The following is a 23,917-nucleotide window of genomic DNA, read 5'->3' as shown; positions in this document are numbered from 1 at the left end:
CCTGGAAATATATCAGCATGAATGAGGCATGATCAAGTCAGAACTAGATGACTTATTGCTTTGGTACCCTGGATGAAACTGTTGTCCATGCAGCATGTATTGTTTGTTTTTTTAACATACAGCTTGTGTTGTCAATGACCATCTATGCCTTGTGTCCAGAAAATGAGATGGCAGCTACATGTGTTCTAATTATTTGTATTCCTTTAAAAAATAAAGGGCTACCTTCTCAAAATAAAATGCTCTGATCATCTAGGTGACTTTTAAAGTTATTACTTTTTGCTGTTAGTTCTGAAATAAGCGAATTGTTAAATATGTCACTCACAAGGTTTATCAAGGATATCAAAATTATGTTATGTCACCTAAAACTATAAAACCAGAGGGTAAAAAGAAAACCCTCAGTTTTGGTGTATGAATAAATGGCTAACAGTTTGGACAGTCCAGGTTAATGCTACAATAAGTCAGCAATATCTGCCATCACCAATCAAATATGAATGTGCCTGATGCATGTATTTCACGGATTTCTGTGTCACAATGGCTGTTTGTTTATCATATTGCCCAAGTTAAGCATTGAATACATTACCATTTTCTTTACAGGGAACAACCACTGAAACTGAAATGAGAAAGAGAAGGTCCAGTTCTTTTCATGTTTCCATGGACTTTCTAGAAGATCCATCTCAGAGGCAAAGAGCAATGAGCATAGCCAGCATTTTAACAAATACAGTAGAAGGTTTGTAACAAATTTTGTGGCAATTTCAGTTGTTTTCACTGAATTTATATTGTCTTATTTGAAACACATGTCAGTAAGTTGGAAGTAGTGTATTCCAAAGAAAACATCATAGGTTTTATTTAAGAGTTATTTGTTATATATTTCTATATTCTAGAAACTTTTTAAAAAGTTACTTAAACTCCATGGTTTTTGCAACTCTAAAGAATGTATCCTGTATGTTTTGTTGGGGAGTCTCTCAGTAATGACCAACTCTTTACCACCCCATGTACTGCACTACATCAGGCTTCCCCGTCCTTCACTGTTTTGCGGAGCTTGCTCAAACTCATGTGCACTGACTTGGTGATGCCATCCAACCATCTTATGCTCTGTCGTCCCCTTCTCCTCCTGCCTTCTATCTTTCCCAGCATCAAGGTCTTTTCTAATCAGTCCATTCTTTGCATCAGGTGGCCAAAGTATTGGAGTTTCAGCTGCAGCATCAGTCTCTCCAATGAATATTCAGGATTGATTTTCTTTAGAATTGACTGGTTTGATCTCCATGCAGTCCAAGGGCCTCTGAAGAGTCTACTCCAACACCACAGTTGAAGAGTTGAAAAGCATCAGTTCTTTGATGCTCAGTCTTCTTTATGGTCCAACTCTCACATCCATACATGACTACTGGAAAGACCATAGCTTTGACTATATGGACCTTTGTCAGCACAGTAATGTCTCTGCTTTTTAATATGCTGTCTAGGTTACTTATAGCTTTTCTTCCAAGGAACAGGCATCTTTTAATTTCATGGCTGCAGTCATCATCTGCAGTGATTTTGGAGCCCAAGAAAATAGTCTGTTACTGTTTCCATTGTTTCCTCATCTGTTTGCCATGAAGTGATGGGAGCCGGATAGCATGAGCTTCATTTTTTGAATTTTGAGTTTTAAGCCAACTTTTTCACTCTCCTCTTTCACGTTCATTAAGAGACTCTTCAGTTCCTCTTTGCTTTCTGCTGTTCAGTTCAGTCTCTCAGTCATGTCCGACTCTTTGCGACCCCATGAATCGCAGCACGCCAGGCCTCCTTGTCCATCACCATCTCCCAGAGTTCACTCACATTCACGTCCATCGAGTTGGTGATGCCATCCAGCCTACTCATCCTCTGTCGTCCCCTTCTCCTCCTGCCCCCAATCCCTCCCAGCATCAGAGTCTTTTCCAATGAGTCAACTCTTCACATGAGGTGGCCAAAATACTGGAGTTTCAGCTTTAGCATCATTCCTTCCAAAGAAATCTCCGGGCCGAATTCCTTCAGAATGGACTGGTTGGACCTCCTTGCAGTCCAAGGGACTCTCAAGAGTCTTCTCCAACACCACAGTTCAAAAGCATCAATTCTGCTGTGCTCAGCTTTCTTCACAGTCCAACTCTCACATCCATACATGACCACTGGAAAAGCCATAGCCTTGACTAGACGGACCTTTGTTGGCAAAGTAATGTCTCTGCTTTTGAATATGCTATCTAAGTTTGTCATAACTTTTCTTCTAAGGAGTAAGCGTCTTTTAATTTCATGGCTGCCGTCACCATCTGCAGTGATTTTGGAGCCCCCCAAAATAAAGTTTGACACTGTTTCCACTGTTTCCCCATCTATTTCCCATGAAGTGATGGGACCAGAGTTAAGGTGGTATTATCTGCATATCTGAGGTTATTGATATTTCTTCTAGCAATCTTGATTCCAGCTTGCACTTCTTCCAGCCCAGAATTTTGCATGATGTATTCTGCATATAAGTTAAATAAGCAGGGTGACATTATACAACCTTGATGTACTCCTTTCCCAATTTTGAACCAGTCCATTGTTCCATGTCCAGTTCTAACTGTTGCTTCTTGACCTGCATACAGATTTCTCAGGAAGCAGGTAAGGTGGTCTGGTATTCCCATTGCTAAAGGAATTTTCCACAGCTTGTTGTGATCCACACTGTCAAAGGCTTTAGTATAGTCAATGAAATGGAAGTAGATGTTTTTCTGGAATTCTCTTGGTTTTCCTGTGATCCAATGGATGTTCGCAGTTTGATCTCTGATTCCTCTGCCTTTTCTAAATCCAGCTTGAACATTTAGAAGTTCTTGGTTCAAGTTCTCAATTCTCTTGACAGAGAATTTTCAGCATTACTTTGCTAGCATGTGAAATGTGTATAATTGTATGATAGTATGGACATTCTTTGACATTGTCCTTCTTTGGGATTGGAATGAAAACTGACCTTTTCCAGTCCAGTAGCTACTACTGAGTTTTCCAAATTTGCTGGCATATTGAGTGTGGCATTTTAACAGCATCATCTTTTCAGATTTGAAATAACTCAGCTGGAATTCCATCACCTCTACTAGCTTTATTAGTAGTCATGCTTCCTAAGGCCCACTTGACTTCACACTCCAAGATGTCTGATGCTAGGTGAGTGATCACGCCATCATGGTTTTCTGTGTCATTAAGATCTTTTTTGTATAGTTCTTCTGTGTATTCTTGCCACCTCTTTTTAATATCTTCTGCTTCTGTTAGGTCCATACCATTTCTGTCCTTTATTGTGCCCATCTTTGCATGAAATGTTCTCTTGGTATCTCTAATTTTCTTGAAGAGATCTCTAGTCTATCCCATTGTTTGTTTGCCTCTATTTCTTTGCATTGTTCACTGATGAAGGCTTTCTTATATCTCCTTGTTGTTCTTTGAAACTCTGCATTCTATAGGTATATCTTTCCTTTTCTCCTTTGCCTTTATCTTCTCTTATGTTCTCAGCTATTTGCAAAGCCTCCTCAGACCGCCATTTTGTCTGTTTGCATTTCTTTTTCTTGGGGATGGTTTTAGTCAATGCCTTTTATATAACATTATGAATCTCTGTCCATAGTTCTTCAGGCCCTCTGTCTATCAGATCTAATCCCTTGAATCTATTTGTCACTTTCACTGTATAATCATAAGGGATTTTATTCAGGTCATACCTGAATTACCTAGTGGTTTTCTCTACTTTCTTCAATTTAAGTCTGAATTTGGCAATAAGGAGTTCACAATCTGAGCCGCAGTCAGCTCCTGGTCTTGTTTTTGCTGACAGTATAGAGCTCTCTATCTTCAGCTGCAAAGAATATAATCAGTCTGATTTTGATGTTGACATCTGGTGATGTCTGTGTGTGGAGTCATCTCTTGTGTTGTTGAAAGAGGGTGTTTGCTATGACTAGTGTGTTCTCTTGGAAAAACTCTGTTAGCCTTTGTCCTGCTTCATTTTGTACTCCAAGGCAAAATTTGCCTGTTACTCCAGGCATCTCTTGACTTCCTAATTTTGCTCTCCAGCCCCCTATAATGAAAAGGACATCTTTTTTTTTGTTGTTAGTTCTAGAAGGTCTTGTAAGTCTTCATAAAACCATTCAACTTCAGCTTCTTTGGTATCAGTGGTTGGGACATAGACCTGGATTACTATGATATTGAATGATTTGCCTTGGAAGCTACTGAGATCATTCTGTCTCAGACCAAACTACAGGGAGGGAACACAGTCCCACCCATCAACAGAAAATTGGATTAAAGATTTGCTGAGCATGGCCTTGCCCACAGAACAAGAGCGAAACAGAGCAAGACCCAGTTTTCCGGCAGCCAGTCCCTCCCATCAGGAAGCTCCACAAGCCTCTTGTTCTCATCCAGCAGAGGGCAGACAGAATGAAAACCACAATCACAGAAAACTAACCAAACTGATTGCATGGATCATAGCCTTGTCTAACTAAGTGAAACTATGACCCAAGCTGTGTAGGGCCACCGAAGATGGACAGGTCATGGGGGAGAGTTTGAACAAACGTGGTCCACTGGAGAAGAGAATGGCAAACCACTTCAGCATTCTTGCCTTGAGAACCCCATAAGTGAAAGTGAAAGTGAACTCGCTCAGTCGTGTCTGACTCTTTGCGACCCCATGGACTGTAGCCCACCAGGCTCCTCTGTCCATGGGATTCTCCAGGCAAGAGTACTGAAGTGGGTTGCCATTTCCTTCTCCATGAACAATATGAAAAGGCAAAAGATGAGACACTGATAGATGAACTCCCCAGGTTGGTAGGCATCCAATATGCTACTGGAGAAGAGCAAATAAATAGCTCCAGAAGAAATGAAGAGATTGAACCAAAGCAGAAACAGCACCCCATTGTTAATGTGTGATGAAATAAAGTCAAATGCTGTAAAGAACAATATTTCATAGGAACCTGCAATGTTAGGTCCAAGGATCAGGGTAAATTGGAAGTTGTCAAACAGGAGATGGCAAGAATGAACATCGACACTTTAGGAATCAGTGAACTAAAATGGACCAGAATGGGTGAAATTAATTCAGATGACCATTATATGTACTACTGTGGGCAAGAATCCCTTAGAAGAAATGGAGTAGCCCTCATAGTCAATAGAAGATTCTGAAATGCAGTACTTGGGTGCAGTCTCAAAAATGACAGAATCCTGTGTGTGGCAAATCCTTAAAAATGCACAATAAAGTATTTATTTAAAGGGTTTCTAATCCTATTAGTCATAGTGACCATATCTTCTGTTTCTTTTAGTTTAGGACTTCTGATACCATCCTAAACACTCTCAAGATTGGAGGGGAAGAATGGGTTATTCTCAAAAAATAAAAACAAACAGCTGATTCTTGGCTCTCTTATAGCTTGAGGATGACAGCATAGCCAGACAATAACATAGGATTACACACAGTATCTCTATTAAAAAGACAGTCCACGTAACTTAAAGCCAAATATGGAACCACAATATCAATGCATAAGAGAAGAAAATCATTCTTTAATACCCCGGTTCTATGTTTATGTCTGAAGAAATTTTGGGGAGGAATCTAAACATTAAATTAAATTCTATTTTTAAAATCATGCTTTTTAATAATGAAGTACAAAAATAGGTTGACTATAGCAAATGAGAATGTTTGGTTAGTGAAATCTATTGGATCTGAGAGGATATATATGTTTAAAAATCTCTTTTGGTGGTTGTTTTTATTTTTATTTTTTTAATCTAGAACTTGAAGAATCCAGGCAGAAATGCCCACCCTGTTGGTATAAATTTTCCAACATATTCTTAATCTGGGACTGTTCGCCATATTGGTTAAAAGTGAAACATATTGTCAACCTGGTTGTGATGGACCCTTTTGTGGACCTGGCCATCACCATCTGTATTGTCTTAAATACCCTCTTCATGGCCATGGAGCACTATCCTATGACAGACCATTTCAATAATGTGCTTACAGTAGGAAACTTGGTAAGCATATTGGAAGGTAAATGTGTTCAGTCTTCAAATTTTCTGTTTGAGAAACTGTTTGCATTTAATGTCCTGTAGCAGTCTTACCACCACCCTTTCTACTTCCTTGCTTTCAAAAGATGGGAATTATATCTAGCTAGCTATACCCTACTCTTTGCCAAAAATAGCCCTTCACAGCCCTTAATATCCAAGCTGAAACTGAGAAAGACAGCAATATAAAAACAGGCCTACATTACTACTTGAAAAAGTCAATACTGATATTTATAAGTAATACAAGGCACAGAAGCAGTTCATAGTTTAAGGACACACTTTTTGATATGATGTTATCACAGTTTCCCTACATATAGAAGGCTAAAATAAAATTACAGATCTTTTTATCTTGCTTAGTCATTCATCTTCACTATAAGCCACAACTTATTTAACAACTCACAAATGGCTCCAGCTTTTCTACTTCCAAGATCTAGGTAGGGCCTGTATTATTTAATCCATCTAGTCTAGATCAAAGCCATAGAATAATAAAAAAACATCCAGTACATTTTGTGCATTATATGATTAACAAGGCCATTTTTGGTGAAGGTTCCCACCTAATTTTTTCTCTTCTGAGCTTAAAAAAAAACAAATTGTTAAAAGTGTTTGTTGTCTCAATTTAGGAATATTAGTTTTCATTTGCTGAAATAAAGGTCTCTAAAATAATGTATTCATTTTTCATAATATTTGTTTTGAGGTTTAAAGTTTTTGATGTTAGAAAGAAAAATATGTAAAGCATCCTGAATTATAGTATTCCTATTTTTAAAGTTCTAGTATTTACTGTTGAAGTAATTTTTTCATGTGCATAATAAATAATGATAATAACGCACATATTATAATATAGGTATGCATGTAAAATAACTGAGTAGAGGGAAATGGGAATAAGCTTATAGAAAAAACTGTTAATGGGAAAAATCTTGTCAGTACCCATGCTGTATGAAGTCTGGAGGAAAATGCAGTGATGTAATGGAAAGAACACTGATTAAAAATAGATTTGCTCTCAAATCCTAGTTTTTCTAACTTTCTAGTTATGTTGGGCAAGCCACTGAACCCAACTGAAGACATGTTTCCTAATTGGTAAAGTAAGAGTTATAATACTCACATTATGTGTTTAGCAGTGTTTCATTTGAGGATGAAATTAAATAACATATATGAGAGCTTTTTAACAACTACAAATTGTTGTGCAAATGTAAGCATGTAATAGAATAATTATTAGTGTAAACATTTTGTTCTAGGAGCAAATATGGCATGCTACTTTATCATTATCTGATGGAATTAGAGTAACTTTGTTTTGATCTTAGGTTTTCACTGGGATCTTTACAGCAGAAATGTTTCTGAAAATTATTGCCATGGATCCTTACTATTATTTCCAAGAAGGCTGGAATATCTTTGATGGTTTTATTGTAACGCTTAGCCTGGTAGAACTTGGCCTGGCCAACGTGGAAGGATTATCAGTTCTCCGTTCATTCCGTTTGGTAAAAAACAAAACAAAGACAAAACCTTTCCAACAATCAGGGTTCTTGCATCATAGATTTTACCACACACCACTAACATTTTAAGATTTTTGTGTAACATTTGCATTGTTCAAAACAGTCCCTAAGTGGAAAAAAATATTCTCACATATTTAGGAAAAAGCTTTATTGTAAAAATCCTGGTCATATAAAGTTGAATATGTTACTCAATTACCATTCCAACTAATTATTGTTTCTAGAGATGACTGCAGTTAATATTTTTGCATCTAAGAAAATATTTTAATGAAAATGTATTTTAATAGTACTTTGAAAATATCAATACCCTTTTATATTGGTGAATAACAATCAGATAAGGATGTGCATGTAGAAACCGTTTCTAATTGTATCTCTGGAAAATATTCTCCTTCCCAAAATCAGAGGAGAGAAATCAGAAGAATTATTTACTTAGTCCACTGATTCACATTTATGTGCATGCAAATAGGGAAAGACTTGTGAAGTCATGGGAAGTATTCCAAGTTCTTAACTGCACGTGCAGCTAGCTATGTCAGTGCAACAGAGAAGCATTATGAATAATAAACACTTTACTTATAGCAGGGCTCTATGTGCTGTTACTTTGCCTGCTATTGACAAATGAGTATCTTTGAGATCGAATATTAATATTAGTGTCAGTCCAGGTATGCCTTACATCCACCTTTACAAAACAAATGAGGGACAGTATGTCCCCAAGTAATAATTAAAAATTCACTCTCAGGGAAAATTATCTACATAAAACATGGAAGGATCAGATTCTTCCTGGGTGGGAGGGAGGGGTCCAAAAATTAGCCATGAGACTGGCCATGGTCAAGGATAGGACAGATGTTGTGAGAGAGTTTTTTTGTTGTTGTTCTTTTTTTTTTTTTTTTTAAGATAAGAGGCTCCTTACAGGAAGACCTTTGCTTCTTGTTTGGTGAAGTGAAACATTTGCTCACAACTCTCTGTTCCTGATAGATTAGAAATATGTCTTGGAGTAAAGCGAAGCACTGGCACGGACCTCCAGACAGCCTGCTCTTCACGTCTTTTGCTTAGGAGGGTGGTGCTATGACAGTGCATTGGCACAGGCCATTTCGAATTGGTTACAGTCCAAAGGTAGATGGATTTAAAAGTCTGAAAAGCAAAGTGTAAGAATGCAAGGTGGCTCTTACCTATTTCCCCAATCAAGATTGTACGTTTTGCAATCAGTAGCGGCCCAGAACATCCACTAACTCTCTTAAAAAGTGTCTTTTGTTATATACTTCAATATCTTTCTTATTATTATTGATATAATATAACACTATATTTCAGGTTTACAACATATGATGTAATATTTGTATATAGTACAAAATGATCACCACAATAAGCTCCATCACCGTTATAATCCATCACCGTTATAACATCTGTAGAGCAAAGGTTGTTAGAGATTCAGTTTTAGTCATTTCTTGGTAAACCTCACATGTAATGCTTTCAAAGATTGATCATAATAACATATATATTTTTTATTTTCCAGCTCCGAGTTTTCAAGTTGGCAAAATCTTGGCCAACATTAAATATGCTAATAAAGATCATCGGCAATTCAGTGGGGGCTCTGGGAAATCTGACCTTGGTGTTGGCCATCATCGTCTTCATTTTTGCCGTGGTTGGCATGCAGCTCTTTGGTAAAAGTTACAAAGATTGTGTCTGCAAGATCAACAGTGAGTGTAAGCTCCCTCGCTGGCACATGAACGACTTCTTCCACTCCTTCCTGATTGTGTTCCGGGTGCTGTGTGGAGAGTGGATCGAGACCATGTGGGACTGCATGGAGGTGGCTGGTCAAGCCATGTGCCTGACTGTCTTCATGATGGTCATGGTCATTGGAAACCTGGTGGTATGTACCCGTTTAAGACATGAGTTTCAGAAATGCATTAAGAGCACGATGAAATGACGACCATTTTGTCTAAAACAAAATTATGATTATTAATTTCAAAAGTCTCTTACCTTGGACACACTTATAATCTTACTTTGACAACACAACCAGTGACCCTACAATGTTTATTCTCAACTGTTTTGCCAGTCATTTCATCACACTTATTATGTGAACTCTTATGGAGTATAATAGTAAAGACAGGCTTAGAAGGATATGTTGGAAACATTTAAAAAATTCAGATCCAAGGAAGGGAAAAGTCTGAAAAAAAAAAAAATTTAGAGAAAACCCAAACTTACTTGCCAGTATTGGAGAAGGCAATGGCACCCCACTCCAGTACTCTTGCCTGGAAAATCCCATGGACGGAGGAGCCTGGTGGGCTGCAGTCCATGGGGTCGCTTGGAGTCAGACACGACTGAGCGACTTCACTTTCACTTTTCACTTTCATGCATTGGAGAAGGAAATGGCACCCCACTCCAGTGTTCTTGCCTGGAGAATCCCAGGAACGGGGCAGCCTGGTGGGCTGCATCTATGGGGTCACACAGAGTCGGACACGACTAAAGCAATGCAGCAGCAGCACTTGCCAGTATAGGACTAAAAAGTGCTACTTTCCATTGTTCCTAGCTATTTCAACTTTTTTTTGCCCATTCATTGTAGATAGTATTCAGTCACTCTTATGTCATAAGGCAGATGCATGAACTAACCTGGGTTAGTCAATCCTTACATCAAAACAGAGGTTGGCTGAGGATTCCCAACCCACATGGAGTAACTAATCCATCCTCTTTTAGGTTTGGTACCTTATTGTACTGTACCTTTTGGTACGCTTTACTGTTATAAAGCATCTGTCTACAGTAAAGCGTATGTCTACAATGCGAGAGACCCGGGTTCAATCCCTGGGTTGGGAAGATCCCCTGGAGAGGGAAATGGCAATCCACTCCAAGACTATTGCCTGGAAAACCCCATGGACAGAGGAGCCTGGTAGGCTACAGTCCACGGGGTTGCAAGGAGTCGAACACGACTGAGCAACTTCACCTTACTGTTACCGTATAAAAATATATCATATACTCCAAAGGATACATGTATTAATATGCCAGTCTCATGGAAATATTAGTGATTGTTTATAACTAGTTGTCCTAATTAGTCAATAGTGGGGTATGAGAAAAATAGTAGATCAAGAAAATATATATTGATGCGAAAAGTGTCTGCCTCCAATGCAGGAGACCTGGGTTCGATCCCTGGGTCGGGAAGATCCCCTGGAGAAGGAAATGGCAACCCACTCCAGTATTCTTGCCTGGAGAATCCCATGGATGGAGGAGCCTGGTAGGCTACAGTCCACGGGGTCGCAAAGAGTCAGACACGACTGAGCGACCTCACCTCACCTCACCTCACCTCAATGTTAAGCCCATAATTCTCATTCTGGATCATAATGATTTCCTTTCAATTAATACCCAACTTAATATCTCTTCATCAAAAAAGAAACTATAATATGCAATTAAATGCATAGTTTTAAAAGGAATTTTAAGTTTAGAACTCTTATATAGAGGCCATACAAATTTATTTCTTATAATCACATAATTTTAAGTTTAGTAAAACCTTAGGTCAGCTCATTCGGTGTCTTCATTTTATTAGTAGAGGAACTAGAGACCAGTGGAAATCATGTCTTTGCCCATGGATGAACTGTAGCATAGCCCAGATCACAAATTTAGATCTCTGAACTTCTAGTCACTATGCTGTGGTGTTTCTTTCACCTCATTGTTAGACTTTATAGTTTCCTCGGCAAGGAATAAGTGATCTCAATCTGCTCTTCTTCACATTGGGGTGAAATTATAATGATGTTTGTGTTATTTTTAAGGTCCTGAACCTCTTTTTGGCCTTGCTTCTGAGCTCATTTAGTGCAGACAACCTTGCGGCCACTGATGATGATAATGAAATGAACAATCTCCAAATTGCTGTGGATAGGATGCACAAGGGAATAGCTTATGTGAAGAGAAAAATATATGAATTTATTCAACAGTCCTTTGTTAGAAAGCAAAAGATTTTAGATGAAATTAAACCACTTGATGATCTAAACAACAGGAAAGACAATTGTATGTCCAATCATACAACAGAGATTGGGAAAGATCTTGACTATCTTAAAGACGTAAATGGAACCACAAGTGGAATAGGAACCGGCAGCAGTGTTGAAAAGTACATCATTGATGAAAGTGATTACATGTCCTTCATAAACAATCCCAGTCTTACTGTGACTGTACCAATTGCTGTAGGAGAATCTGACTTTGAAAATTTAAACACAGAAGACTTCAGTAGTGAATCAGATCTGGAAGAAAGCAAAGAGGTAAGATTTTATAGATGTGGTTGGGTATAAATGTATATACATGTATTATATTGCCTGTATTTATGATTCTCCATGTAGGATATTTTGCCATAATATAAAATATTATTTCATTGAAGAACCAAAGATTTAAGCTCAGTGAGATGATTAATAAGTTAAAGAATAATATATGTGTATGTTTTCTCATGCTCATAGTATAAGTTTTCTCACCCTAAGTAATGGGTATTTGTTAGATATGAATGAATGAATGATCCAGGGAACGAACAAGCATCATTGGATTTAATCCTTGTAATAACCTCAGAAAGATTTGTTGTTATTCTAACCTGTCAGATAAGAAAATTAGCTTAGGAAATTTAGAAGCCCATATTATAATGAGGAGGTATAGCTGAGAATTGAACTTATAGTCTTTATGAACTCTGTATATCTTGCACTGCATTGCACTAATTCACATACATGGAAGAGAATTTAACAACAGGGAATAGTCTATGTCATTCTATTAAGGTGACTCAAATGGTAAAGAATCTGCTGGCAATGCAGGAGACGCAGGTTCGATCCCTTGGTTAGGAAAATTCCCTGGAGAAAGGAATGGCTACCCACTCCTGTATTCTTTCCTGGAGAATTCCATGGTCAGAGGAGCCTGGTGGGCTACAGTCCTTGGGGTTGCAAAGAGCTGGACATGACTGAGCAACTAACACTTTCTTCTGAACTTCATGTTAATCTTCCAGGCTGCCATAGCAATGCTCCACATACTGGGTGGCTGGAACAATCAAAATGTATTTTCTCACATTTCTGGGGAGTGGAAAGGGCAAGGGCAAGGTGCTAGGAGGCTCAGGGTCTGGGGAGGGCTTTCTCTGCGTTGCAGATAGCTGTCTTATCACTGTGTCCTCACATGGTCCGTCCTCAGCATGTGGGTGTGAGCTCTGGTCTCTCTTCTTATAAGAGCACCATCCCTGTTGCATTCAAGGTTGGATCAAGACCTCACTTAACCTTTATCACTACTTCACAAGCCCTGTCTCCAAGTAGAGTCACACTGGGAGTTACGGCTTCAAAATACTAATTTTGAGGGAACACAATTCAGTCCATAGCAACTGACTTAGAAATATTAATCTGAAATTTTAATGGATTTAAAAGATAATTCCAAAGAAACATAAAACACCTTCACTTCCCATTTATTGTGTGGAAGTCTCAAAAATGGTAAGATGGCTTAGGTTACATAGTCCAAATTTTTAGACAGTTTATTTAAACAATTTATTTTTAAAACAGGTTCACAGAAAAATTGAGAGGAAGATAGCAAAATTTCCACATACTCCAATTTATTTGTTGAAGCTACATTGATGTGTCATTATCACCCAAAGTCCATAGGTTACATTTGGATTCATCCTTGGTATTATCCATTCTATAGTCAGTTCAGTCATTCAGTCATGTCCAGTTCTTTGCAACCCCATGGACTGCAGCAGGCCAGGCTTCCCTGTCCATCACCAACTCACAGAAATTGCTGAAACTCATGCCTATGGAGTCGGTGATGCCACCCAGCCATCTTATCCTCAGTCATCCCCTTTTCCTCCTACCCTCAATCTTTCCCAGCATCAGGATCTTTTCAAATGAGTCAGTTCTTCACATCCGGTGGCCAGAGTATTAGAGTTTCAGCTTCAGCATCAGTCCTTCCAATGAATATTCAGGACTGATTTCCTTTAGGATTGACTGGTTGGATCTCCTTGCAGTCCAAGGGGCTCTCAAGAGTCTTTCCCCTCACCACAGTTCAAAAGCATCAATTTTTCAACGCTCAGCCTTCTTTATAGTCCAACTCTCACATCCATACATGACTACTGGAAAAACCATAGCTTTGACTAGACGGATCTTTGTTGGCAAAGTAATGTCTCTGCTTTTGAATATGCTGTCTAGGTTGGTCAAGGGGCAAGTGTCTTTTAATTTCATGGCTATAGTCACCATATGCAGTGATTTTGGAACTCAAGAAAATAAAGTCTGTCACTGTTTCCATTGTTTCCCCATCTATTTGCCATGAAGTGATGGGACCAGATGCCATGATCTTTGGTTTTTGAATGTTGAGTTTTAAGCCAGCTTTTTCACTCTCCTCTTTTGTACAAATGTCTGAAGGCATTTATTGAATCACACAGAGCCATTTCTATGGGTCTAAAAATCCTCTGTACTCTAGTCATCCATCCCTCTGTACTAACCTCTGGCACTGATCTGTAACTGTTTCTGCCCTTTTCAGAATGTCGTATACTTGGAGTCATATAATATGTAGTCTTTTCAGACTGGCTTCCTTTACTTAGTAATCTGCATGTAAGACTCTTCCATGTCTTTTCATGGCTTGATAGTTCACTTCTTTTAGTGCTAAGTACTATTTTGTTGTCTGGATATTTATTTATCCATTCACTTACTGAAGGACATCTTGGTTATTCCAAGTTTTGGCCATTATGAATAAAGCTACTATAAACAGAGTCATGTGCAGGCTTTTGTGTGGACATAAGATTTCAACTCATTTGGTTAAATACCAAGAATGGCGATTGCTGGTGGTATGCTAAGTGTAAGTTTTATTTTGTAAGAATTTACAACCTGGTTTCAAAGTGGCTGTACGGTTATTCATAGCCACTAGCAATGAAGGAGAGCTCCTGTTGCCCCACAGCATTTGGTGTTGTCAGCGTTCAGGATTTTGGCCATTCTAGTAGATGTGTTGTTGTTCAGCCGCTCAGTTGCATCCAACTCTTTGTGACCCCATGCACTGCAGCTCACCAGGCTTCCCTGTCCTTCACCATCTTCCAGAATTTGCTCAAACTCATGTCCATTGAGTCAGTGATGCTCAATAGATGTGTAGTGGTACCACATTGGTTTTCTTTATTTTTCATTGAAGGATAGTTACAATATTGTGCTGATTTCTGCTATATAACAACATGAATCAGCCATAGGTATACATATGTCCCCTCCCTTCCCAAGCCATCCCACTCCTCTCGGTTGTCAGAGACTTGGTTTGAACTCCTGAGTCATGTAGCAAATCCCCACTCACTGTCTGTTTTACATATGGCAGTGTATATATTTCCATGCTGCTTTCCCCATTCATCTCACCCTCTCCTTCGCCCTGCCTCCGTGTCCACAAGTCAGTTCTCTATGTCTGCATCTCCATTGCTCCCCTGCAATAGGTTCATCAGTCCCAGATTTCTAGATACCATATAAATAGACAATATCTGTTTTTTCTCTTTCTGACTTACTTCACTCTGTAGGCTGTAGGTTCATCCACCTCATTAGAACTGAATCAATGCATTCCTTTTAATGACTATTATTCCAGTGTATATATGTACCACAGCTTCCATTCTATATATGTACCATTACTTTGCCAACAAAGGTCCGTCTAGTCAAAGCTATGGTTTTTCCAGTAGTCTTGTATAGATGTGAAAGTTAGACTACAAAGAAAGCTGAGTGCTGAAGAATTAATGCTTTTGAACTGTGGTGTTGGAGAAGACTCTTGAGAGTCCCTTGAACAGCAAGGAGAGTCAACCAGTCCATCCTAAAGAAATCAGTCCTGAATATTCATTGGAAGGACTTATGCTGAAGCTGAAACTCCAATACTCTGGCCACTGGATGTGAAGAACTGACTCACTGGAAAAGACCCTGATGGTGGAAAAGATTAAAGGCAGGAGGAGAAGGGGACGACAGAGGATGAGATGGTTGGATGGTATCACCGACTCAATGGACATGAATTTGAGTAAGCTCCAGGAGTTGGTGGTAGACAAGGATGCCTGGAGTGCTGCAGTTCATGGGGTCACAGAGTCAGACCTGACTGAGCAACTGAACTGAACTGACTGACCACAGCTTCTTTATCCATTCATATGTTGATGGACATCTCGGCTGGTTCCATGTCCTAGCTACTGTGAATAGTCCTGCATTGAACATTGTTTTTTAATTTACATTTTATAAAGACATATGATGTGGAGGATCTTTTCATATGCTGCTGTGTCATCTGTTTGTCGTCTTTAATGAGGTATATGTTGAGAGCTTTGACCTGTTTGCTTTTTTTTTTTATCAAGTTGTTTTCTTGTTGTTGAGTTTTTAGAATTCTTTGTGCATTGTGAATAGCAGTCCTTTACCAGCTTCATTTTTGCAAAGGTTTTCTCCTAATCTGTGGCTTCTCTTCTCACTCTCTTGATGATGCCTTTCACAGAGCAGACATTTTTCATTTTAATGAAGTCTAGTTTATCAATTCTCTTTTTCATGGATTGTGCCTTGACAGATTTCTGAAATCTGGGCAAAATCACTGAGACAATGCAAAAGACTAATAAAATCATATCTCCCCAGTTAGAAAGTAATTCCTTTGGCAATGGATTGTGTTTTATATAATTTTAATCCTCTGAAGCACCTAGTACAATGTTGTATACATAATAAGGGCTCAATATCTTTTTGAGTTTAGATTGATTTGTATGGATACTAAAGTTAGAGTGTGTTGGTCTTAACTCTATTATGGGCAATCACTGATTGTATATTATCCAATATCCATTATAATATGAGTATATCTGTCCTGTAGTGCTTATAGGAAACTTATGAGAATCTAAAAGCTGTTCAGAAGTTAAAAGGACTCAAAAGCAAAAGGTAGTGATGGTGCAATTACTACCCTAACTCTGCTTAGATAAATACTTCTAAAATCAATTGAGTTATTAAACTTATATATCTTTGGAATAAACACAACATATTAGTAGCATAGTTAGGGGAAAGTACCCTTATTTTAGCAATGAATGCATGCCAGAATGAAGTAAAACTGTCATTTGAGTCTTTGTAATTCATTTTAATAACATGTCATTCGTTGTTTGCTCACCACAGACAAAGCACTGTTTATAGGGCTTTACACGTAGCATTATCTCATTCAGTCTTCACACCATGAGATAGATACTATTATTCTAATCTACAAATAAGAAAATTGAACACAAAGAGTTTAAGTAACTTGCCAAGGTCATACAAGCAGTAAAGATTGATCCTGGCCTAGAATCCAGGAAGTGAGCTTATATTTTGAACCATTACCTTAAATTTCCTTAACAATGTCTAAAAGTATACTATCTCTGGTATCTCTTTGAATTGAATAATACTGTTTACTGACAAACTAATAAGTGTTCACTATAGAGCTGGTATTGAATACCAAGCCCTTGTCCCCTGGCACAGGTTAATGATATAGCCAGGAGAATCTGAATCTCTATCAGTCCTGGAGGGTCCTCTTCCTCCTTTGCTGGCCTATAATCTAGATTGATCTACTTCTGAATACCACACTAATCTGTAGCAATCTGCTAATTACAGAGCTCTTATTTTCCCAAATTATAGGTACTCAAAGTTGTGCTTTAGGAATATACCTTTCTGCATTTAATCCTACCTGTAAGAATCCTCCAAATAATTAGGAAGCACTTCTGTGGTTGCATTGTTAGTTTATGAAGCCTTTGAGAATAGAGAAAACACCAACCATGTCTTACTCACCTTAAGTCTGCAGCATATACAAAATGTTTATTAAATGAATGAATAAATGAGTAGTGAACAGTTCATTGATCCCAATGAACAAGTAGATCCCACTTGTCCTCCCAGTGATAAATATTTCCTTACTGTTTTGCTGATATTTCCTCATTTAGTACTTTTATCTTTACTATGCATGATAATTTTCACACGATCATTTTTAATCTGTTACATACTGCTGAATATCAGCAAGTTAAATTTGTGCTACCACATAAAGGTCTACAGGGAATGCCTTATGTGGACAGTAATCAGTTTTCAAGTGTGTCTAAGAACAAGGATTAAGCTCATTTCATTTAACATATTATGCCCCATATTTATCCTAGTCTCTAGCATACAGTAAGTATCCAGTAAATGCATGTTAAATAAAGAAATAAGAATAGGAAGTCTTTGGTTAATCTTGAATCAAATGGATATATATCAAAACTTCTACAAATATCCAAATTTATGAACACCATGATAACATAATTTTCCCCAATAGAAAAATAGCAGACAATATACCTGGAGATATTAAGAATCTTCTGGAAGATAGGTATATATGCCTCCAGCTTTTTTGTGTAGACCATCTCTTTACCTCATGGTCTCTACAGCAGGGAGTGCCTCCATCTTATTAGTTTGACATACGTTAAAGCAGAATTCAGAGTATGTGTTGTATGTTCAGTCATTGAGTCGTGCCCAACTCCTTACAAGCCCATGGAAGGTAGCCTTCCAGGCTCCTCTTGTCCATGAAATTTTTCAGGCAAGAGTACTGGAGTGGGTTGCCATTCTTCACCTTAACCCCTACATAAGGCAAATCTTTGACTAACAGAAGATTTCACAATTAATAAGAAAATTTTATATGTATTGAATATGAATAATCAACTGAAGACTGTCATTACAACATAAATCTTGATGAAGAAATCACCTGAGTTTAGGGATGATAAGGAAATTAGAGTCAATATTTGATTTTTCCATAGCTTCCCTATAGAAATTCTAAATCTCAGTACAGAATCTGTTCCTTTGATACTGTTGCTTTGCTGAAAGTTTTTAATAGAAGTCACTTTAATTTTTAATATGGTTAGTGTACACTAGAAATATTTACTAATGCACAGTGTACACAATGAAATATTAATACTGATATTTTTGATGTTGAGCATCTCAACTATGTATGATTTAAGATATATATCTTAAATATATGTTAATATGAATACATATAATAACAGTAAAATTCTCACCTTTAAAATAGTACATGCCAGCTTTTAAAATATTTTTTTCAAAAATAAAAAATACATGTATTATACACATATTCTGTATCTTTTTGACCCTTAAATTGCAGATTTATTTTTAAAATATTTTATCATATTATAAATTGAAATTCTATTACACCCTATAAATAAGCTCCTTGTAACAAACCAAGTCTAAAATAACAGTATAAACATCCTAAGATCGAGTCAGAGAACAATAACCAAAAAAAAATGTGATCACTTACTCAAAGAAATATTGTGGAGAGTACTATCTGCTTTGCTTTGTTTTGCTTCACCCTCAAGGTCAACATCGTTTGCTATAGTAGAAAATATTTTTTAAAAAGCAAGAAATGTTGCATAAATCCACTGAGGAGGAAAAACGCTCTTCCCATCAGGACTGTAGTTATTAAGTGGTTCTTGAATGCCCTTGTGTACAAGGCAAAGTGGATGCTTCAGATGTGACGTAGTTCTTTCATGCTCTCTGTTCACTTATTGTCGTCCTGCCAAATATACATGGACAATAAGTCAGTATAGAATTGAGCCATTGAGAGTTAATGTGAAAAAATGAACTGGCACAATTGGAAATGAGTAAATTAAAGATCAATTAATGGCTTAATAAACATAAAACTCAATACTTAAAATAGTCTATTAATCCCAAAGACCATGAGAACCAATTGCTTTATTATGTGAATGATGAATTTCAAAATAAAAGTGAGCTTCAATGTAAGAACAAAAAAGGAAAAATTAATTGTTTTATTGGTTTTAAAATCAATACAAGTACTTTTTGAAAATTTTATTTTTGTTGTTATTCAACTTATTTAGTAGTTTATCTGAATTCATATCTCATGTTTATCTGAATTAATATATCAGATCTAAAAATCTTTTCCTTCCCTTTTTGAGAAATAGTGTTTTTCCTCCAACCAAATACAGGATTCAGAACCATATTATCTTTGATTTCAACAATGATAAATATAAAAATACACTGAAAAAGCATAATGGTTGTGAGAGTTTTAGTACTATCCTTTTGGTCTGTGATGAATCAAAGAAAAATAAGAATGTCAATCATTTGAATAATATAAATAGTAAAATGTTATAAATGTTTATCTAGAAAAACTATATGTAAAGAGAATTCTAAATTTTCAATGGCCCATGGTGTATTTCTCTAAATTAATAATGTACTAGGTTTCAAAGTAAGCCTCAATAAATTCAAACAAGCAGACATTGTAGGGTTATTATACCAATAAATTCAAGATAGAAGATGTCATATAGGGTTATTATCTAATCACAATGCAGTTAAACTAGAAATTAATAATAAAATAACAGAAAAAATATAACCATTTGAGGATTTAAGAGTTTCCTCCCAAGCAAATGTTGGGTTAAGTAGAAAATAAAATATATAAACAACTGTTTAGAAAATAATAACTTTTTCTCTCAAAAATCTATGAAATTGGACCAAGCACCCTCTGAATATCTCACTGTTAACAAAGATAACCAAGAAAGGATGAAAGAACATGACATAGAACTTAATTTGAGAAATTAGAAATAGAACACCAAAACAAAGGGTACATGAATAAAGAGAAATTAATATAGCCGATGATATTAGTGTAGTAGGTGGTTCTTAGGGAAAAAAATCAATAAAACATACGAACTTTAGTATTATCAGCAGGATCCTAAGATGATGCCAATGACTCAACAAGCTTGGGTTCAATTTATTAATGTTGTTATTTAATCTATTTTTGTTTAATACATTATTTATTTTTTAGTTTCAAATTTACCTACTAACGTTCTTTATTTAGCTCATCAAGCAAAGCCCTTGCTGCCTCCTCTGCACTGTCTAGGCACGCTTCTCAGCTCAGTCTCTTCTGTATCAGCTTTGTTTGTCTTTCTTTTCTTTTTCACACTAATTTATTTATTTCCATTATGTACAAACTTAAAGGAAAAACACTAAGATTTTTCTTGTGGTAGTATAGTTTATCTAGAGTAGATTAGCTGGCCTGAGTCCACTTGCCTGTGGTTGGTTTTTTCTAACATTCACATGTTGCTTTATCTGATGTCAGTATGATTTAAAGTTGGGGCAAGTTTCCCTCACTAGTGTGAGAATCAGGGTCTATCAAAGGGGTCAGCCAGGGTGTGCAACAACATTGCAAAATGTTGTTTTAGGGACATATTTAAACCATATATGAATACTAAATTTAAAAATCTAATTTGTAATCATGTCCCATTCCTGACATGCATACAAACTCCTTCTGGATCCCCAATATTAAACTGCTTCATTTTGAAAAATGATACATACTTACATTAAAATATCCCTTTGGGCCTCTTGTTCTAGCCTGGGTTCATTGTTTCAAGTTCTACATCATTGCTTATTATGAGCTATATCTGTAATTCATCATCTATGATTCTAGTTTAGGTTTTTTCAGAAGACAAAGATTATAAAGAACTTTATAAAGCAACCTGAATTTAGCATCGTTCCAGAAATTTATACCCCATATATTACAATGGTGTGGTTAGTCATCCAAAGCCAGACATTCTATCTAGAGTGCGAAGTCAAGTGGACCTTAAGAAACACTGTTGTTAATCAAACTAGTGGATGCCATGAAATTCCAGCAGAGCTATTTAGATCCCTAAAGGATGAAGTCATCAAGGTTTTGCATTCGTTATATCAGCAAGTCTGGAAGACCCAGCAGTGGCTACAGGACTGGGAAAAGTCAATCCTCATCACTCATCACCCATGCTAGTAAGGACATACTTAAAATCTTGCATGCTAGGCGTCAGCATTATGGGAACCAAGAACTTCCAGATGTCCAAGCTGGGTTTAAAAAAGGAAGAAGAACTAGAGATCAAATTGCCAGCATTTGTTAGATTATAGAGAAAGCAAGGTAATTTCAGAAAAAAAACATCTCTCTTTCATCAACTACGCTGAAGCCTTTGACTGTGTGGATCATGACAAACTGTGGAAAGCTCTTAGAGAGATGGGAATACCAGACCATCTTACTTGTCTTCTGAGAAACCTGTATTTGGGCCAAGAAGCAACAGTTAGAACCTTGTATAGAACAACTCATTGGTTTACAACCGAGAAAGGTGTATGACAGGGCTGCATGCTGTTACCCTGTTTATTTAACTTATATGTTAGGTACATTACGAGAAATGCCAGGCTGCATGAGTTACCAGCTGGAATCAAGATAGACAGGAGAAACATCAACAACCTCAAATATGCAGATGATACCACTCTAATGGCAGAAAGGGAAGAGGAACTAAAGAGACTCATGAGGAGTTTGAAGGAGGAGAGTGAAAAAACTGGCTTAAGACTAAATATTAGAAAAACTAAGGGCTGCTCTGCGGCGCCTGGCCCGGCCGCTGCTCGCTGCGCTGCCTCCGCCGCCTCCGCCGCCGCTCCTCGGACTCAGGTTCGCGCGCCTCACTTCATCCCATACCCAGGGGAGCAGCGTTGGGTTTATGTCTTTATTTGATGAAAACGAGCTGTTGCGCAGCCACTGGCACCTGTACTGGGGAAACATAGCATACAAGCAAGAAGCTTACAGCCTCAGCGGCGAAAAATTTTTCATGTCAGAGACCGAGAACTCTTGCAGTCGTTTATGTCATCCCTTCTTCTCCAGACAGAGGATAGCAAAAAATTGCAATCAAAGATCTCTTCATCTTATTGATAAAGTCACTAATAAGCCAAAATGTCTGTCAACATCAACCGGAGCGTGTCAGACCAGTTCTATCCCTACAAGATGCCCCGTCTGATTGCCAAGGTTGAGGGCAAAGGAAATGGAATCAAGACAGTTATAGTCAACACGGTTGACGTAGCGAAAGCACTTAATCGGCCTCCAACGTATCCCACCAAATATTTTGGTTGTGAGCTGGGAGCACAGACCCAGTTTGATGTTAAGAATGACCATTACATTGTCAACGGATCTCATGAGGCGAATAAGCTGCAAGACATGTTGGATTCATGTCAATCTATGCCAAAACCAATACAGAATTGTAAAGTAAAAATTAAAAAAAAAAAAAAAAGACATGTTGGATGGATTCATTAAAAAATTTGTTCTCTGTCCTGAGTGTGAGAATCCTGAAACAGATCTGCATGTCAATCCAAAGAAGCAAACAATAGGTAATTCTTGTAAAGCCTGTGGCTATCGAGGCATGCTTGACACACACCATAAACTCTGCACATTCATTCTCAAAAACCCACCTGAGAATAGTGACAGTAGTACAGGAAAAAAAGAAAAGGAAAAGAAAAATAGAAAGGGCAAAGACAAGGAAAATGGCTCCGTTTCCACCAGTGAGACACCACCACCACCACCACCAAATGAAATCAGTCCTCCTCCACATGCTGCGGAAGAAGAAGAGAATGACGACTGGGGGGAGGACACAACAGAGGAAGCTCAAAGGCATAGAATGGATGAGATCAGTGACCATGCAAAGGTTTTTAACCCTCAGCGATGATTTGGGAAGGACTATTGAAGAGCGAGTCAATATCCTGTTTGACTTTGGGAAGAAAAAGAAAGAAGAAGGTATTATTGACTCATCTGACAAAGAGATTGTAGCTGAAGCAGAAAGACCGGATGTAAAAGCCATGGGCCCTCTTGTTTTGACTGAAGTTCTTTTCAATGAGAAGATCAGAGAACAAATTAAGAAATACAGGCGCCATTTCTTACGATTTTGTCACAACCACAAAAAAAGCTCAGCGGTACCTTCTTCATGGTTTGGAGTGGGTGGTAGCAATGCATCAACCTCAGCTCATCTCCAAGATTCCACATATCTTGAGGGAGATGTGTGATGCAGACCTTTTGGAGGAAGAGGTCATCATTAGCTGGTCGGAAAAGACCTCTAAGAAATGTGTGTCAAGAGAACTTGCCAAAGAGATTCGTGTTAAAGTGGAACCTTTTATAAAATGGTGGAAGGAAGCAGAGGGAGAATCTTCTGGTGGGGAAGATGATGATGAAGATGAGAATCTTGAGGTGGTGTATTCAAAGACTGCCAGTGTACCGAAAGTTGAAGCTGTTAAGGTCTGACCGCAAAGATGATGACATTGATATTGATGCCATTTAAAGGGGTGGGTGCAGCCTAGCTCAACAGTGCAATGCTGAGAACCTTTTCGCATCGTTGGCCAGAAGTGCAATATGAATGTGCAGAAGCTAAAATGGCTTAACATCATGCTACACTTTTCTACTAAAAATGGACTGCTGTGAGTGGTCTGTATTTAAACCCAACAAGACATCTAGGGAGTCCATACACATATCAGTGAGCAGGTGTAGTTTGCTTATTTATAGCATGTTTCTTTTTGAAAAATGAGTGGTGGACACATTTGGATCACATTTATACAGTTCTAAAAAATAAAGATTTGATTTTGGTCATTCTTCAAAAAAAAAAAAAAGAAAAAAGAAAAGAAAAACTAAGATCATAGGATCCACCCCCATTACTTCATGGCAAATAAAAGGGGAAAAGGTAGAAGTAGTATCAGATTTCCTCTTTCTTGGGCTCCAAAATCACT

At 37.7% G+C, this 23,917-nt stretch overlaps 1 protein-coding gene and 1 pseudogene across 2 annotated transcripts in view; both read left to right on the top strand.

The window, feature by feature from the left end:
• SCN1A (sodium voltage-gated channel alpha subunit 1) overlaps positions 1-23,917 on the top strand; it is a 149,184-nt gene that overhangs the window by 85,176 nt on the left and 40,091 nt on the right. For both annotated transcript variants that reach the window (XM_040229257.1, XM_040229256.1), the window contains 5 exons: positions 595-727; positions 5,708-5,946; positions 7,275-7,448; positions 8,968-9,324; positions 11,213-11,695. In XM_040229257.1, coding sequence (XP_040085191.1) covers positions 595-727; positions 5,708-5,946; positions 7,275-7,448; positions 8,968-9,324; positions 11,213-11,695 — 1,386 coding nt within the window. The remainder of the gene's footprint in view (positions 1-594; positions 728-5,707; positions 5,947-7,274; positions 7,449-8,967; positions 9,325-11,212; positions 11,696-23,917) is intronic.
• Positions 21,748-23,800, top strand: LOC120854871 (annotated as a pseudogene).

The sequence above is a fragment of the Oryx dammah genome, unplaced genomic scaffold, assembly GCF_014754425.2.
Source record: "Oryx dammah isolate SB20612 unplaced genomic scaffold, SCBI_Odam_1.1 HiC_scaffold_27, whole genome shotgun sequence".
NCBI lineage: Eukaryota > Metazoa > Chordata > Mammalia > Artiodactyla > Bovidae > Oryx > Oryx dammah.
This window is presented reverse-complemented; position numbering and strand designations above follow the sequence as displayed.